At 45.4% G+C, this 18,376-nt stretch overlaps 2 protein-coding genes across 4 annotated transcripts in view; one reads left to right on the forward strand and one right to left on the reverse strand.

The window, feature by feature from the left end:
* MTOR (mechanistic target of rapamycin kinase) overlaps window positions 1-18,376 on the forward strand; it is a 104,499-nt gene that overhangs the window by 44,742 nt on the left and 41,381 nt on the right. For all 3 annotated transcript variants that reach the window (XM_070759272.1, XM_070759274.1, XM_070759273.1), the window contains 3 exons: window positions 13,608-13,683; window positions 16,300-16,439; window positions 18,006-18,106. In XM_070759272.1, the coding sequence (XP_070615373.1) occupies window positions 13,608-13,683; window positions 16,300-16,439; window positions 18,006-18,106 (317 nt within the window). The remainder of the gene's footprint in view (window positions 1-13,607; window positions 13,684-16,299; window positions 16,440-18,005; window positions 18,107-18,376) is intronic.
* Window positions 672-9,933, reverse strand: ANGPTL7 (angiopoietin like 7). The gene is made up of 5 exons (XM_070758271.1): window positions 9,558-9,933; window positions 6,386-6,486; window positions 4,434-4,628; window positions 2,563-2,761; window positions 672-841 (listed from the first exon to the last, which is right to left on the reverse strand). Exons 1-5 carry the CDS (start codon window positions 9,931-9,933, stop codon window positions 672-674), a joined length of 1,041 nt encoding a protein of 346 aa, XP_070614372.1.

Raw genomic sequence — 18,376 nt, forward strand, 5'->3', positions numbered from 1 at the left:
TTCCATAAGCTTCCGATGTAGAGCAATCCACTATGCAATACGTTTGGCAAAAGTCTGGCATAGCTTCTCCCCCGGTCTTCTCCCCGAGATTCCAGTCCCCCAGGGAAATAAACAAAGGGAAATCTAAGTTAATTCCAGGGAATTGGTGAACATTCTGAAAGATAACATAGTTGGCAGAAAGATCCAGAGATGTTCAGATGGAGGGTGAAATGGGTGAGCAGCTGCCTTTCTACTGATGAAGAGCATTCCCTCTATCTAAGCTCATTCTTGACATCAATGACGGGACTTCCCCCTCCCTACGTCCCTCCTTCAGTTCCCCCACCTTTAGAGATGAAGCATCTCTTTACTCGACTTGGTTTGGGGTCCCTCTAGGCCAGGTGTTAGCAACCCATGGCTCTGGAGCTGCATGTGGCTCTTCCATCCCTCTGCTGCGGCTCCCTGTTGCCACTTGGCTCCATAGTTGATAGGGCTTTTAGTTAGGACAGGCTGCACTAGGAGAAGACTCTGTGGTGGAGGAACTGGACTGTCAGCAGAGGAAAAAGGATGCCACGTGAGGAGGAGACTCTATGGCAGGGAAAGTGAACTTCAGGTGGGCTCCAGAATTGAACAGAGGGCTTCCAGTTAGAACTTTTGTGGGTCTTTTGAATGCTTAATGGTTGCCGACTGCTGCTCTAGGCCTTGAAGTCTGTTGACCGGATCTTCATCTCGACCCTCTTCAGGGAATAGAGTTTCCCACGCCAGCTGTACCAGGTGATGCCATCGGTACTCTTGTTATGTTCATCTTTACGATAGTAAACCCCGTTCAGGTTGGAATCCGTGCAGCAGTTGTACCAGTAGCCACCTGTTGAGAAAGGGGAAGATGAGCGGTTTATGAAATAAAACTTTTAACGCCAATATAATGATCATTCGGCATTAAAAGATTTATTTCATAAACCGCTCATTTTATATGTGATCAATTATCATATAGTGATTGGACCAGATTACAGATTACCCAGCAACAGGTTAGGTCCCTTCTCCAGGTCCTGTCAACTAGATAATGTCACTTGGCAGGACCTAGGGGAAGGGCCTTTTCTGTGGGAGCCCCAGCCCTCTGGAATCAGCTCCCCACAGAGATTTGTACTGCTCTCACCCTTCTAGCCTTCCATAAGAGTTTAAAGACTCATTTGTGTCACCAGGCTTGAGGCCATTAGACTCCAGTCCCCTGGGCAACGAGTGTAGGTATGTCTGTTTCTGAATGGGAATGAATGATTTTTAAATGATATTAGGATTTTAAAATTTAATTAGCTAAATTAATTGGATTTAGATATTTGTACTGTATAGTGTGTTTTTTGATATGTTGTAAGCCGCCCCAAGTCCTCGGAGAGGGGCGGCATATAAATCCAATAAAGAAATAAAATAAAATAAAAGGAAAAGAAGGAAGGAAGGAATCGGAAGGAAGAGAAAGAAAGAAAGAAGGAAAGAAAAAAGAAAGAAAGAAGGAAAGAAAGAAAGAAAAAAAAGAAGGAAAGCAAGGAATATGCAGATGATATCACAATGGAAGAAAGTGAAGCGGAACTAAAGAGCCTCTTCATGGAGGTGAAGAAGGAGAGTGCAAAAGTTGGCTTGAAACTCAAAATTAAGAGAACTAAGATCATGATATTCAGCCCTCTCAATTCCTAGCAAACAGATGAGGAAGAAATGGAGATAGTGAAAGTTGTTATTTCCTTGGGCTCCAAGATCACCACAGATGGGGACTGCAGCCAAGAAATTAAAAGACGCTTGCTCCTGGGGAGGAAAGCCATGGCAAAGCTAGACAGCATACTAGAAAGCAGAGACATCACCCTGCCAGCAAAAGTGTGTCTAGTCAAGGCTGTGGTTTTCCCAGTTGCAATGTATGCTGCAGTGATTTGCTTAACTGCGGCAAGAAAAATCGTAAAATGGGGCAAAACCCATGTAACAAATGTCTCACATAGGAATTTAAATTTTGGGCTTCCTTGTGGTCATAAGTCAAGAACTGCTTGTACAGTGGTATCTCTACCTACAAACCCCTCTAGTTACGAACCTTTCTAGATATGAACCAGATGTTCAAGATTTTTTTGCCTTTTCTCAAGAACCATTTTCCACTTACAAATCCGAGCCTCTGAAACTGTAACCAGAAAAGGCAGGGAGAAGCCTCCATGGGGCCTCTCTAGGAATCTCCTGGGGGGAAACATGGCCTCCACCCTCCCTATGATTTCCCAATCACACACATTATTTGCTTTTACATTGATTCTTATGGGAAAAATAGCTTCTTCTTACAAACATTTCTACTTAAGAACCTGGTAACGGAACGAATTAAGTTCGTAAGTAGAGGTACCACTATGCTTACAAGAGAAATGGAGGAAATTTAAAGAACAATCCACACTTAGGAAGTGTTGCCCCTCTGGAATTTGGGCAAGAGACCTCAACCTGAAGAACCAGGTGAAACTGGGCTAAGGGACGGGTAGCTGTTCCTATGCAGAGTTTGGGAAGAGTTGTTTAAATATAAAGGTGGACAGTGGTGAGAGGAACAGGAAGAGGAGGAGTTTGGGGCACACGGCTGACCTTGGCGTAACTGCGCACAGTGGTCCACGCACTTGTCGTTGTCTTTGTCTATGGTGCTGAAGGCTGTGTTATTATGGTACCGCATGGAGTCGCGTGGCACACTGCCACTGAAGTTGGCCAGGAAGAGGCGGTAGCTGCTCAACTCATTGCCCACCTCAAAACGACTGTATTGAGCAAAAACGCTGTTGCCATCCCAGTCCTGCAGGGCAAGAAGAACATCAAAATGAGACACCCCTTATTTACCATCAGTGACGATACGTTACGGCCAACTCGCCATGCCAACTCACCGTGAGAAAGCTGCCGCGGACAAGAGTTGCACTAATAGCAAAGAAATGGCAATAGCATTTAGAATTATATACCACTTCACATGACTTTGCAGCCCTTTTTCTAAGTGGTTTACAAAATCGGCATATTGCCCTCAACAATCTGGGTCCGGAAGGATGGAAAATGGAATAGAATCATTAAAGAAAGATGCAAAAGAAAGGACAGAATAAAATGTGAATCCCAAAAATCAAAATATATTTTAATTTATTTTAAATACAGTGGTACCTCTACCTACAAATGCCTCTACTTATGAACTTTTCTAGGTAAGAACCGGGTGTTCCAAGATTTTTTTGCCTCTTCTCAAGAACCATTTTCCACTTACAAACCCAAGCCTACAAAACTATAACCAGAAAAGGCAGGGAGAAGCCTCCATGGGGCCTCTCTAGGAATCTCCTGGAAGGAAACAGGGCCTCCCTGTGGTTTCCCCAATTGCACACATTATTTGCTTTTACATTGATTCCCATGAGAAAAATTGCTTCGTCTTACAAACTTTTCTACTTAAGAACCTGGTCACGGAACGAATTAAGTTCGTACATAGAGGTACCAATGTAATTAAATTGAATTGTTAAATTGTCCCGCAGCGAGTTGGCCCACAGTGAGTTGTGTCCTGTGGTGACCTGGCTGGCGAATTGTCGCATTCTGCCTTACTTAGACTTGATTCAGGGAAATATTTACCTGAAATATTGATGTTTTGCCAAGCTGTGAGGAGAGGAAAATGACTTTGTTTAATTGACATTTTACCTTTCTTTTATCCACACGGCCACAAATGAATGTCATCTATTAACCTGAAACTAACTGTCACTTGGTGCCTTAGGCCTTAGACTGGATCATGCTTTCAGGATTTAATAAATGCAATAATGTCCAACGGAACCCAATTTTTTTCATGCGCTGCCTTCAGTTAGTCAGTGCTGTCCAAAGAAAGTACTGTATTTTTAGGAGTATAAGATGCACCGAAATATAAGATGCACCTTAGTGTTTTGGGGAGGAAAATAGGGAAAAGAATCTGCTTACCAGATATTCATCTGACTAGCGTCCTTAGTCTGGTCAGCTTCAGCACATTTATTTTATCCCCTGGTCAGGGCTTTAAAAAAACCTTATTCAGAGAGAGTAATAATAAAAGAGCTTGCAAGCCAGTAAGAGTTGGGAGCATTGTTAGCAATGAAAAAAACCCTGCAAAGACTTAGGGCTTGGAAAACATTCTTCGCAAAGAGTAACAACCAAAGAACCTACAAGGTAAGAGCTGGGAAGATCATTAGCACCTAGTTAGGGCTGGGGGGAAAAAGCTTTGAAAAAAGCTGCATTCAGAGTATAAGGTGCACCTGAATTTTCAGCCTCTTTTAGAGAGGAAAAAAGTATGTCTTATACTCCAAAAATACTGTAGTTATTTAGCCAAATCATGGACTACGCTGCTTGAATTTGATGGACACTTGAGTAAACTGGCATTATTAGACCACCTTTGGCAACCAATTCCAGCTACCCCAAGTCTTCTGCAGTACTACTACTTCTAACCGAGCGGTCGTCCAAACCGATGAAGCTGGTCTACTTGCCTCCAACTCCACACGCAATGTGGACGGCCTCCTAGAAAGCCGATGGATGTGCTCATTTCCCAGCCAGAAATCTCCCAGCAGGCTTCCAAACCCTTCCTTGTATTGCTTCCAATTTTGGCTGAAAGAGATCAAGCCAATTTTCCGCCTTTGGATGACAGTCCAGCCTCCTCCGTCTGTCTCCATGTCACAGTATACCTGGGCGGAACGAAAATAAGGGCGATTTTCACTTGAGAACCACTTGGGCATGGTGGTAATTTACTGAGACAGTGAATATCAGCGTAACTTCATATTTCAAGCATATGTTCTAGCAACACACCTACCTTTCGTGGAGCAAATAGCAATAGCCCTTAAACTTATATACTGCTTTACAGTGCTTTACAGCCGCTCTCTAAGCCTGTTGCCTCCAACAATCGGGGGGGGGGGGGGATCCTCATTTTACTGACCTTGGAAGGATGGAAAGCTGAGTTAACCTTGAGCCTGGTGAGATTCAAACTGCCAAATTGCGGGCAGCCGGTAGCCAGCAGAAATTTCTGCAGTCTAGTCACTGCACCACTGTGGCTTTGCCTGGAACGGGAAGGCACTGAAAACTTGCATCTCTTTTTGGGAAGTTGCAAATAGCAAAATGGAAGGGGCTGAAGCATAATTTCATCCTGTAGAGCTCTTGCTGTTTTATTTATTTATTTATTTGATTTATATGCCACCCCCCTCCGGCATATAAATTTTGTACATATCTGGGAGTCCTCTTAAGATAGACCAAGTTTTTATAATGTCTTATAGGGATTCTTATTAAAGTTTGTTGCAAAATCAAAACCAGAAGCACACACAGATGACTGACTCAGCTGGATTCATAAACTTCTGTATAAACATACTAATATATATATATATATTAATATATATATTATATATACAGTACTAATATATATACAGTAATACCTCATGATACGAACTTAATTGGTGCAAGGAGGAGGTTCGTAAGACGAAAGGTTCGTAAGACGAAACATTGTTTCCCGTAGGAAACAATGTAAAGTCAATTAATCTGTGCAACCAAAACCCCCCCCGCAAAAAAACGGCTTTTGGCGACTGCTGGGAAGCGGCGCGGCTGTTTTAAAAGGTGACAGCCGGCCTGGGGGGCTTCCCAGCACCCCCCGAACCCGGGTTCGGGGGGTGCTGGGAAGCCCCCCAGCCCGGCTGCGACCTTTTAAAACAGCCGCGCCGCTTCCCAGCTGTCTCCTGAAGCCGAACGCCAAAGCCGAACTTCCGCGTTCGGCTTCGGGAGACAGCTGGGAAGACGCGCGGCTGTTTTAAAAGGTGACAGCCGGGCTGGGGGGCTTCCCAGCAACCACCCGAACCGAACCCGGGGTTCAGAAAAATTTTGCCTCTTCTTACGAACTTTGTTCGAGTTACGAACCGGCGTTCGGGAGGCTTCTGGGAAGCCCGCCGCCCGGCTGTCACCTTTTAAAACAGCCACGCGGCTTCCCAACAGTCTCCGAACGCCGGTTCGTAACTCGAAAAAAGTTTGTAAGAAGAGGCAAAAATTTTCTGAACCCCGGGTTCGTATCACGAGTTGTTCGTAAGACGAGGGGTTCGTATCTTGAGGTACCACTGTATATACGTATCACATATCCAACAGAAAAAACAGACATATATATATACACACACACAATACAAGTAGAATTGATCTGCAGTCAGTTGCAGATAGCAGAGAACAGTTAGTTTCATTTCAGCAGAGTACAGAGTGAACCATGCCCAGCCTTAATCTTCTCAGTTTCGATTCTCGGCACAGACTCGGATGTGTTTAAACTCCCATTGGCTCACTTAGTTGCTATGCCTATTCATTAGCTGACCTTGTTAACACTGGCTCTCCTAGCCATGGATATTCTCACACTTCTAATCCTTGCATGTAGCTTCCTGCTTTTCCTCTCTTTCTTTCCACGGCGTGTGTAACGTCTTACCTCCAGTTCTGGGCTTGCCAGAAATTCATCGGGGAGAAGTTTGTAGACTCCAGAAGATCTGTAATTTCTCTGATAAAGGGATGAGCAGTCGTACACGGCGTCTGAGCGAGGAAATAAAAGAGCACAGCAGGTCGAATTATTCCCACCCGCCAGGAAAACCTAACGCTCCCACCGCTTCCTTCTTTGCCTCCAGAAGTTAGAAACGACATGTGGTTGCCACATGCAGCTATCCCAATGACTTAACATGTTGTGATTTCAGCAAATTAGAGCCAGACCCTGACAGTTTTAAAGTGTATGGGGAACAAGTTAGTCTGTTAAACAAGAGGCGAACTAGGATAAGAATCACTCAGGAAAGGGAAAGAAGGAGAAAGAGGAAGTAGAAAGGGGAAGAGAAGGAGTGAAGGGAAGTAGGAAGAGTGAGAGAAGGAGTAAGAAGGTAGAAGGAGTTAGAGATGGAGGGGAGTGTAAAGAAATAAAGAATAACAGACTGATGAACAGTAATATAAAACAGGTGCAAAATAGGATATTGACTTAAGAATTATTGGATAAAAATGTATAACTGCGTATTATTATTGATATACGTATACTAAGGCAGGGGTCTCCAACCTTGGCACCTTTTAAGACTTGTGGACCCTCAACTCCCAGAATTCCTCAGCCAGCTCAAAGTTGCCAAAGTTGGAGACCCCTGTTCTAAGGTATAAGCATTGATATATACTGCTCAAAAAAATAAAGGAAACACTTAAACAACAATACAAGTAAATCAGACTTCTGTGAAATCAAACTGTCCGCTTAGGAAGCAATGCTGATTGACAATCAATTTCACGTGCTGTTGTGCACACTCAACTTTGTACAGAACAAAGGATTCAATGAGAAGATTTCATTCATTCACATCTAGGATGTTTTATTTGAGTGTTCCTTTTATTTTTTTGAGCAGTGTATATGAAAGTTGGGGAGAAAAAAATTAAAATTTTATAACAACACAAAAACCCCACTGGGAATAGAGGCTCTTTGGCACTTTCTTGACTTGTGTTACCACTTACTTGATTTTTGGTCTGCTCAGAGAGAGAGAGCTATAAAAATCCTCCTTTATCAGTTTAAATTCCAGTCGACTTCAGAATGAATGGAGTCCTTCCTTAGGATTCATCTGCGTCTCTCAGTCCTTCCCCTCCCCCTCCTCCCAGTAATAGTTTATCTATCCCCGGGAGTCTAGCTCCAATGGCTGACAATGGTTGCCTGCATAGGGCCTATGCATAGGCCTTCTCTGTGGGGGGCCCGGCCCTCTGGAATCAGCTCCTCCCAGAGATTTGCACTGCCTCCACCCTCCTTGCCTTCCGTAAGAGTCTTAAGACCCACGTAGGTCGTCAGGCTCGGGGCAATTAGGTCTCAACCCCCTGGCCAATGAAATTTATTTATTTATTTATTGGATTTGTATGCCGCCCCTCTCCAGAGACTCGGGGCGGCTAACAGCGACAATCAAACAGTGTACAATAGTAATTTGGTATTGATGATTAAAAATCAATTAATATAAAAACCAAACATACATACATACATACCATGCATAGAATTGTAAAGGCATAGGGGGAAAGAGGATCTCAATTCCCCCATGCCTGGCGGCAGAGGTGGGTTTTAAGTTGTTTACGAAAGGCAAGGAGGGTGGGGGCAGTTCTAATCTCTGGGGGGAGTTGGTTCCAGAGGGCTGGGGCCGCCACAGAGAAGGCTCTTCCCCTGGGTCCCGCCAGGCGACATTGCTTAGTTGACGGGACCCGGAGAAGATCCACTCTGTGGGACCTAACTGGTCGCTGGGATTCATGCAGCAGAAGGCGGTCCCTGAGGTAATCTGGTCCGGTGCCATGAAGGGCTTTATAGGTCATAACCAACACTTTGAATTGTGACCGGAAACTGATCGGCAACCAATGCAGACTGTGGAGTATTGGTGTAACATGGGCATATTTGGGAAAGCCCATGATTGCTCTCGCAGCTGTATTCTGCACGATCTGAAGTTTCCGAACATTTTTCAAAGGTAGCCCCATGTAGAGAGCGTTACAGTAGTCAAGCCTCGAGGTGATGAGGGCATGAGTGACTGTGAGCAGTGACTTCCGGTCCAAGTAGGGTCGCAACTGGTGCACAAGGCGAACCTGGGCAAACGTCCCCCTCGCCACAGCTGAAAGATGTTTCTCTAATGTCAGCTGTGGATCGAGGAGGACGCCCAAGTTGCGAACCTTCTCTGAGGGGGCCAGTGATTCTCCCCCCAGGGTAATGGATGGACAGATGGAGTTGTCCTTGGGAGGTAAGATCCACAGCCACTCCGTCTTGTCTGGGTTGAGTTTGAGCTTGTTGACACTCATCCAGGCCCCAACAGCCTCCAGGCACCGGCCCATCACTTCCACTGCTGAAATGAGATATATGTTGTATGACTGAACCAGTAGGATTGGTTTTAAATACAGTGGTACCTCTACCTACAAACGCCTCTACTTACGAACTTTTCTAGATAAGAACTGGGTTTTCAATATTTTTTTGCCATTTTTCACTTACAAACACGAGCCTCCAAAACTAACCAGAAAAGGCAGCGAGAAGCCTCTAGGAATCTCCTGTGAGGAAACAGGGCCTCCACCCCCCCCTGTGGTTTCCCCAATCCCACGCATTATTTGCTTTTACATTGATTCCTCTTGGAAAAATTGCTTCTTCTTACAAACTTTTCTTCTTAAGAACCTGGTCACAGAATGAATTAAGTTTGTAAATAGAGGTACCACTATATTGGACTTTTAAAATGTAATTTTAAATTTCATTAGATTTGCCTTTGTGTTGTATTGTTATATTATATGCTGTGAGCCGCCCCGATTCCTCAGGGAAGATACAAATGTAATAAATAGGGGGCCGTGAGTGATGAGGCTGTCTCCGGCCGATATGAGATATGATTGGATTGGATGAATGTATGCGAGTGTTCATGGGGTCTTTTAAATGCTTGTTTTAGTAAATTTTCATATTTTAGAGGTATTAGATTTCTTATATATTGTCATATTAATGTTGTACGGCGCCCTGAGTCGCCTCGAGAAGGGCGGCATAGAAATCTAATAAATAAATAAGGAAAGAAAGAAAGAAAGAAAGAAAGAAAGAAAGAAAGAAAGAAAGACATCCCTCCAGGAAAGAGGGGTGGGGAAAATCCTCTCCTTACCTGTGGACGTTTGGGTGACCGTCTGGGCTGCCTGCAGCTGCACGATGCCCAGTTGGGAACTCATCTCTGAATACTTCCCTTCCACGTCGTCGAGGCGGCCCTCCATCAGCTTGATGCTCCCTTCTAACGCCATCACCTGCGTGACCGCATGCCCCAGCACATCGTCTTGCTTCTGGCTCACCTCCTCCAAGAAAGAGGAGAGATTGGCCACTTGGACCTTCAGCTTGTTTAGCTCTTCGCAACATCCAGGGTTCTTGCCGTTCTTGCTCGTTGCCGTGGTCTTTTTGGGGAGGGTCTGCAGCCACGCTGGATATATCGTAAAAGAGAGAGTCAGGGCACATAAGCAAGCCAGTTGGCGGCTGACGGTGGATTGCATGATCATGGCGTGCGCAATCTCTCACTGTCTCTCCTATCCACTTTCCAATAACTCATAAAAAACCGTCAAACTTTCTCTTGTCAGTTCAGGTTTTCTGCCTCCTTGCGTGTTGGAATTGCCCTGGGACAAGAGGTTTTCTCCCAATGCGGTCTCTTGCTCTGCAGTGCTGCCTTTTAACAAGTCAGTTGCCTACGAAGAATCTGCTCTTGCTAAAAGAGGCCGCATCCTGTGTGTATATGTGTGTCCTCCTTACATTTTAAATATTTGTGGCTCCTGCCTAACTCTCCACCCCATCTAGAGCCCTCCCATTTCATTCTGCCCATCGTGGGCGAAACTAAAGGAACTGAGAAGGACGGGATATTTTGTTTTTATTACGAAGGAATCCTGGGCTTGAAACTTGCCGCCTTAGTTGGGTTATTTTCTCAGGTGGGAGAAAAGGATTTTGGAGGAGGTTGCGGGGCAAGTGGGGGGAAACCACAATTGTTTCCAGGAAAAAAAATGCCCTGTTGGATTGCTGCCTTCCCAACGATTAATCTCTGGCATGTTGAGGACCATAACAGGATTTTATGTCCCGTAAATGAAAGAAGTCCAGCTAATGCCATGGTTCAGCAATAGTTTATAACATCCTTCTTCCGTTGATTGCATCTCTGGCAACTGTATTGAGCAAATATGAGGTCCTTTGTGGGGGTATCTTGCTCTTGATGAATACAAATACCAAGATGGGAAGGAAAAGGACTATATTGTTTGACGTACTCCAAAGTGTAGCTCCAAAGGTATAAATCATACACCTGAGCTGGATGGGTTTCCACAACATCTGTCCATTTTTTGCAAAGTGGAAGATGACGAAAGTAACAATAATTTCCCTGCAACATCGAATTAATCTACAGCAGTGCTTCCCAACCTTTTTTTTTTTTGGCCAAGCCCCAGCTAAGCATCTCTAAAATCCTGATTCCCCCCCCATGACATGTAATTGTTATTATTCAAAAAGTGAACTCCTACTAATGTGGAGGAAGCCTAAAATGCCGTTAATTTGATTTAAACAAGGTTACAGTTGCGCCCCATTAAAAATCAAATTGCCCCTCTGTGAGGTGTGGGTCCTACGTTGGGAGCCACTGATCTAGAGAGCACCAAAAAGGATGGGTAGGAATGGTAACATCTTCCTTTCTCTCCGTCTCTTTCTATCTGTGTCTGTTTCTGTCTGCCTGTCTGTGTATCTCTCTTTCTCTCTCTCTCTCTCTGTGTCTCTCTCTCTCTGTGTCTCTGTCTGTCTCTGTCTCTCTGTCTGTCTGTCTCTCTCTCTGTATGTGTCTCTCTCTGTCTCTCTCACTCGGTATCTCTGTCTGTCTGTCTGTCTCTGTCTCTCTCTCTCTTCCCATGCTCCCTTGCCTGGAATTTCAGAGTAAAATCACTTGAACTCAGCCAAGTTTGAAGCATATAAAACATTTCCTCTCCTTCTCCCTTTGGCAGGTTACAAAATGAACAGGCACACTCCGACAGCAAGCCAACCAGCCCGGGCAGGGAGCAGCAACAATTGTAGAGAAAAGGACTGGGGTGGGGGTGGGTGGAGAAAGGAAGGATAATGGCCTATTTGTCAGAAGGCGTTGAAAAGAGAGAGACAGTCGGAGGTAATGAATCGCCCAACAGGCAGAGCCGAGTTGCTCCCAGCTGTCAAACCGAACATGACAACCATTCATCACTTTTATAGCAGGTTGTTGATTCTCCTTCTCAAGAAGGAAAGCATCTTTACTCACTCCCAAGGAACCACAGGGATTTATTGCCCGTAACCATATTTCAGGAAGAGCAAACACAGCTTGTTGTTTCATCAATAACACCTCTCTAAAAGACAGCTGAGGAATTGGGGGGGCAGGAGGGGGGACACCCAGTCTTTCGATTGGCGAGTGGATAACGGAGGGTGTTGTCATCTTCATGCTGGCCCCTTCACTACAGAGGCTTGTAATTTATTTGTTTTATTTATTTACCTAGTTTGTCAAGCATGTATGAGAAAACAATGAACATAACATATAAATATACAGTGGTACCTCTACTTACGAACCTTTCTAGATAGGGACTGGGTGTTCAAGGGTTTTTTGCCTCTTCTCAAGAACCATTTTCCACTTACAACCCCAAGCCCCTGAAACTGTAACTGGAAAAGGCGGGGAGAAGCCTCTGTGGGGTCTCTCTAGGAATCTCCTGGGAGGAAGCAGGGCCGGAAAAGGCGGGGAGAAGTCTCCATGGGGCCTTTCTAGGAATCTCCTGGGAGGAAACAGGGCCTCCACCCTCCCTGCGGTTTGTTAAGAAGAAAAGTTTGTAAGGAGAAGCAATTTTCCCCATAGCAATCAATTTAAAAACAAATAATGCGTGACGTTTGGAGAAACCACAAGGAGGGTGGAGGCCCTGATTCCTTCCAGGAGATTCCTAGAAAGGCCCCACAGAGGCTTCTCAACGCATTTTCCAGCCCTGTTCCCTTCCAGGACATCTCTAGAAAGGCCCCACAGAGACTTCTCTCCACCTTTTCCGGCCTGTTTCCTCCCAGGATATTCCTAGAGAGGTCCCATGGAGACTTCTCCCTGCCTTTTCTGGCCCTGTTTCCTCCCAGGAGATTCCTAGAGAGGCCCCACGAAGGCTTCTCCCTGCCTTTTCCGGTTACAGTTTCAGAGGCTCGGGTTTGTAAGTGGAAAATGTTTCTTGAGAAGAGGCAAAAAAAATCTTGAATACCCGGTTCTTAACTAGTGGTCCCTTGACTTTTGCGGGGGATACGTTCCAAGACTGCCCGCGAAAGTCAAATTTCTGCGAAGTGGAGACGCTCCCTTCCTTCCTTTCTTCCTCCACCTCCCTCCTCCATTCCTGGTTTTACTTAGCCCCACAACCCGCAGGGGCAACGGGGCTGCAAGCTGGGGGCTCTAGGGTACAGGTGGTGGCGGCAGAGGCTGGAGTGGAGGCTGCGGTGGCAAGAGGCACAATCTGGGCAGCAGCGGCCGACAGGACACATGGACTGCCAGACAGCTGAGAGGCCTGGCGGCAGCAAGATCTATCACAACAGTGGCGGCAGGTGTCCCGTGAGCCGCCAAGGGGCCGAGAAGCCCAGCAGCGGCAAGATCTGTGGCAGCGGCAGGGGTCCCATAAGCCGCCAAACAGCTGAGGGGCCCTGCGGTGGCGGCGGTGGCTGGTGTCGAGTGAGCCGCCACAGAGCTGAGGGCCCAGGCGGCAGTGAGATCCGCGGCGGTGGCAGTAGCAGGAACGTGTGGGCTGCCAAGCAGCTGAGATGGCCTGGCGGTGGGGAAATCAGGAGGCTGGGGCAGAAGCGGAGCTTTTATTTAAAGACAGCTTCTTTAACTAAATTTTTAAAATAAAAAAAATACCATGGGTATACCACGGGTTTTCAAAAAATTTATTTATTTTTTTAAAACCTGGGGTATAGACTACCCACGGAAGTCAAGGGACCACTGTATTATTATTGTTGTTGTTGTTGTTGTTGTTATATGCCACCCTTCTCTGAAGACCCGGGGCGGCTCACAGGGTACAATACAAAAACAATGTGTATGAGTTCCATTAAACAAAACCAAACATTGCAAGAATCCAGCAATGCAGCCACGTCTCCCAATCTCAAGTACTTATACGTTTTATAACAGAATGGGCTCCTGATCCTTTTTTTCTTTCCCCTTTTCTCTTTGCAGCATAAACAATAAACTGCAGCAACCGGAGGCCGCAGCTGGGGTGCTGGAATATGCCATGAAGCATTTTGGGGAGCTGGTAAGCGATCCTTCTCTTTTTATCCATTTGGAAGCCTCCTGTCTCTCTCTCTGGAGAGCCAACATGTGTGGCTTGATCCTGCCTGCAGGCTGGGAAGGAAGCCACTGCTTGGCAACTGTCGCATCAAGGGGATTGCCAGAGGGCTAAATCAAAAAGAGCGGAGCCCGCATGGGGCCAGGGACACAAAAACCAAAAAAGAAAAAAAAGATAAAGCTTTTAATTCTTATTGATTTTATTAGAAGTGAAATTCCTTCAAGTGAGCAGAACCAGGAGGAGTCAGGCAGCACTTTTTTTTTTCAAACTCAACAGTGGCAAACATGCCAATAAGAAACTCAACAATGGCAAACATGCCAATAAGAACCTTATCATTTTATTTTATGCATTATTAAAGGAGTACTTCATTTTGTTGCGTTTGGTGAGGTGAGCTGCATCTCGCAAAAAAAACGTTAACAGAGGTATTGTTAGGCTCCATCTAAACATTGGAAGCATCTAGCTCCCCCCTTTTCCAAAATTTAGATGCCTTGTTCAAAAAAAAAGGATAAGAAGGTAGAAAGTTTTGTTGTTCTTTAATTCCAAAAGGGGAGAATTTGGGACTTCTTTTGTGAAGTCTTCCTTAATGCTGAATTACAATCCATTTCTAAAAGGATAATTTTGTGAGATGAGAACAAATAGACATATGTAAATGGATATATTGCTCTTGAGTTAAAATGGTATATACAAAATATGCCCCCATTTTGGTGGAGGGGTATGAATGTTGTCTGGTGGCGGACACTAATCACTGAGCACATTGTTATAAGTTGTGCATATGGTCTATATCAGGTGTGGGCAATTAATTTTGCCATGGGGCCGCATGAGAAATTGGGATGGTTTTACAGGGCCGGACTAACACTTCGTCAGGGAGGGGGCCCGCGGTGTGCCTGCGCAGAAGAGGCCTCCCTGGCGGCCCCTCCCTTCGGGAGCCGGCTCTTCCTGGCCTGCGGCTGCTGCTGCTTCTCCTTCTTCCTCTCCTTCCTCTGCCGCCGGCACTTCCTCCGCCCGCCCGCACCCCAATAGCCGTCACTGTGGCTTCTCTCTCTTTTGGTCACTCGTTCGGCTCTGCCAAAGTGTCTTTCTCCGGCTCCTGACGTCACCCACAATGACCTCATCGCCTAGCACTCGCCTTATTGTCCATGTCCTGAGCCTCCCTCGGGCAGAGGAGCTGCTCGGCTGCCTTCGGACTGCCATTTCCAGGCTCCCGCCGCAGCCCCGGGGGAGGAGAACTTTAGAAAGAAGCAGGACATTTTTCACAGACAGCGGGCGGCTGGATGCAGCCTGTGGGCCGCCCCTTGCCCAGGTCTGGTTTATATTATAAAATCAATAAAAATATTTTTTTTAAAAAAAAGAGAATGGTGTTTCTCAGCCTTAGCAACTTTAAGCTGTCTGGGCTTCAACTCCCAACCAGTCTAAGTCTAAAGTTGCCATGGAATAAGGTATTCTGTTGCTTGTAGCTGGGGTGGCGCAGCAGGTAGAGTGCTGTACTACAGGCCACTGAAGCTGACTTGTAGATCTGAAGGTCAGCGGTTCAAATCTCATCACCGGCTCAAGGTTGACTCAGCCTTCCATCCTTACGAGGTGGGTAAAATGAGGACCTGGATTGTGGGGGCAATAGCCTAGCTCTGTTAAAAAAGTGCTATTGCTAACATGTTGTAAGCCGCTCTGAGTCGAAGGAGAAGGGCGGCATAAAAATTGAATAAATAAATAAATACCTTGTTCAATCAGACTTGAAATGTTGGGCTTATATAGCTTAGAGCTATGTCGCCTTCGACCTGACCTAAGTGTAGTTCATAAAGTCATCTGCCACAATGTACTGCCTGCCAATGAATACTTCAGCTTCAACCGCAACAATACATGAGCACACAATAGATACAAACTTAAGGTAACTGCTCCAAACATGACTGCAGAAAATACGACTTTAGCAACAGAGTGATCAGTGCCTGGAATGTGCTACCTGACTCTGGTTTCATCCCCAAACCCCACAACCTTTAACCTTAGACTGTCTGTTGTCGACCCCACCCCATTCCTAAGAGGTCTGTAAGGGGCGTTTGTTTGACAAACAATCAAACAAATAAATAATTTGATACGGTTGAGAAATACTAGGTTGAGGCCATTGGTTCTCAACCTTTCTAATGTGCTACGACTCTTAATACAGTTCCTCATGTTGTGGTGACCCCCAACCATACGTCTAGTACTAATTCTCCCAACAGAGCTTTAAGCTATTGGCAGGAAGTTTAGAGGGACACCCCCACTGTAAATGTCTGATTGGTTGGATTGTAAAACTATGTTCCAAGGTGCCTAACACCTTGTCTTTTCCCGTGGCCTTAGGCGACCCCTGTGAAATGGTCCTTCGACCCCAAAAGGGGTCCCGACCCCCAGGTTGAGAACCACTGGTTTAAGGCAGCCAAACAAAATGGCAGAGACACCCCCCCCCCGCCGCCCCTCTCAGCAATGTTTCAACACTGCATTAGCTTCAGAAAGATTTTCAATAGGTTCATTATAGCTGGGCTGCCCTACTGCCAATGGTTGCTGTGAGCTAGTTGGGGATGTCTGAGCTTTCTGCCCCCCCCCCCTCTTTTCCAGGAAATCCAGGCCACCTGGTATGAGAAGCTGCACGAGTGGGAAGATGCCCTTGTGGCCTATGACAAAAAGATGGATACTAACAAGGATGATCCAGAGCTGATGCTTGGCCGCATGCGCTGCCTGGAAGCCTTGGGGGAATGGTAAGAGCCCAGTGATGTGTTTTTACCCTTGGGAGCTTCTGGTAAGGCCACACTTGGAATGCTGCCTCCAGTTTTGGTCACCGCAATATAAAAAAGATGTTGAGACTCTGGATAGAGTGCAGAGAAGAGCAGCCAAGATGATTAGGGGACTGGAAGATAAAATATACTGCTCAAAAAAATAAAGGGAACACTCAAAGAACACGTCCTAGATCTGAATGAATGAAATATTCTCATTGAATATTTCATGTGCACAACTATTCCATTTGCACAACAGCATGTGAAATTGACTGTCAATCAGTGTTGCTTCCTAAGTGGACAGTTTGATTTCACAGAAGTTTGATTTACTTGAAGGTACATCCTGTTTTTTAAGTGTTTCCTTTATTATTATTTTTGAGCAGTGTATATAAAGAACAGTTGCAGGAGTTGGGTACGTCTGGTTCAATGAAAAGCAAAGGACTAGAGGGGACATGATAGCAGTTTGAAGGGCTGCCACAAAGAAGAAGAGGGGATTATTGTCTAAAGCATTTAGAAGGCAAGACTAGAAGCAACGGATGGAAACTAATCAAAGGGAGAAATAACCTAGAACTAAGGACAAATTTCCTGGCAGTGGGAATAATCACCCAGTGGAATGGCTTCCCTCCAGAAATTGTAAGTGTTCCTTCACTGGAGGCTTTCAACAACAGATTGGACAGCTATTTGTTTGAAATGATATATGGGTCTCCTGCTTGAGCAGTGGGGTTGGACTACAGGTGAAACTCGAAAAATTAGAATATCGTACAAACGTTCATTTATTTCAGTAATGTAACTTAAAAGGTGAAACTTAATGTAGGACAGATACTCATAACATGCAAGGCAAGATAGTTCAAGCCGTGATTTGTCATAATTGTGATGATGATGGGGTACAGCTCATCCCATCCTCAAATCCTCCATCTCAGAAAATTAGAATACTACATGTGATATATAAACAAAGCAGCATTGCCACAGGCTGATAGCGTCCATGCAATGCCACATTGAGGCAGTAATTGCTGCAAAGGGAGCCCAAGCGAAGTACTGAATACATATGCATGCTTATACTTTTCAGAGGTCTGATATTGTTCTATGTACAATCCTTTTTTTATTGATCGCATGTAATATTCTAATTTTCTGAGATTGTGGATTTGGGATTTTCATGAGCTGTACCCCATAATCATCATGATAAATCATGGCTTGAACTATCTTGCCTTGCATTTTATGAATTTCATATATTACATTTCACCTTTTAAGTTGCATTACTGAAATAAATGAGCATTTACATGATATTCTCATTTTTTGAGTATCACCTGTAGAGGATCTCCAAGGTCCCTTCCAACTCTTGTTACTCTGCCCTTCCTCTTCCCATTTGGCTCTTTATTTCAATACAAAATAAAGCAGTGTTTTCTCACCCTTGACCAACCTTTAAGACATGCGGATGTCAACTTTGAACAGTGAGATGGGCAAAACATAAATTTAATCCTAAAATTAATTTGTGGGTGGATGTGTTTTTCTACTTGAGTTTCTAACTCTCAGCTCTTGTGTCTTGGGCCCTAGGGGACAGCTGCACCAGCAGTGCTGTGAGAAGTGGACCTTGGTGAATGACGAAACGCAGGCCAAAATGGCAAGGATGGCAGCGGCGGCAGCATGGGGTTTAGGTGACCGTCCACCCCAACCTTGGCCCTTCAGAGGTCTTTGGAGGGAGGAGTCCCTGGGGTTCACGTTTGGCCAAGGGAGCCTGGCAGAGGCAGCTCCACAGGGGATCTCTCAGACCTTGGATGTTCTGCTTGCACCACCCCAAGCCATGAAATCAAAGAATATCCCAAGTTCCCTCTTCAGCTGGCATAAAATGGTTGTGTCCCCCCCATCTCCACCCCCTGCATCCACGTATTATTTGGCCCCATTTTGCAAAGCCTTCCAGAATCAGT

Source organism: Erythrolamprus reginae, chromosome 8 (assembly GCF_031021105.1).
Source record: "Erythrolamprus reginae isolate rEryReg1 chromosome 8, rEryReg1.hap1, whole genome shotgun sequence".
NCBI classification, from domain to species: Eukaryota; Metazoa; Chordata; class Lepidosauria; order Squamata; family Dipsadidae; genus Erythrolamprus; species Erythrolamprus reginae.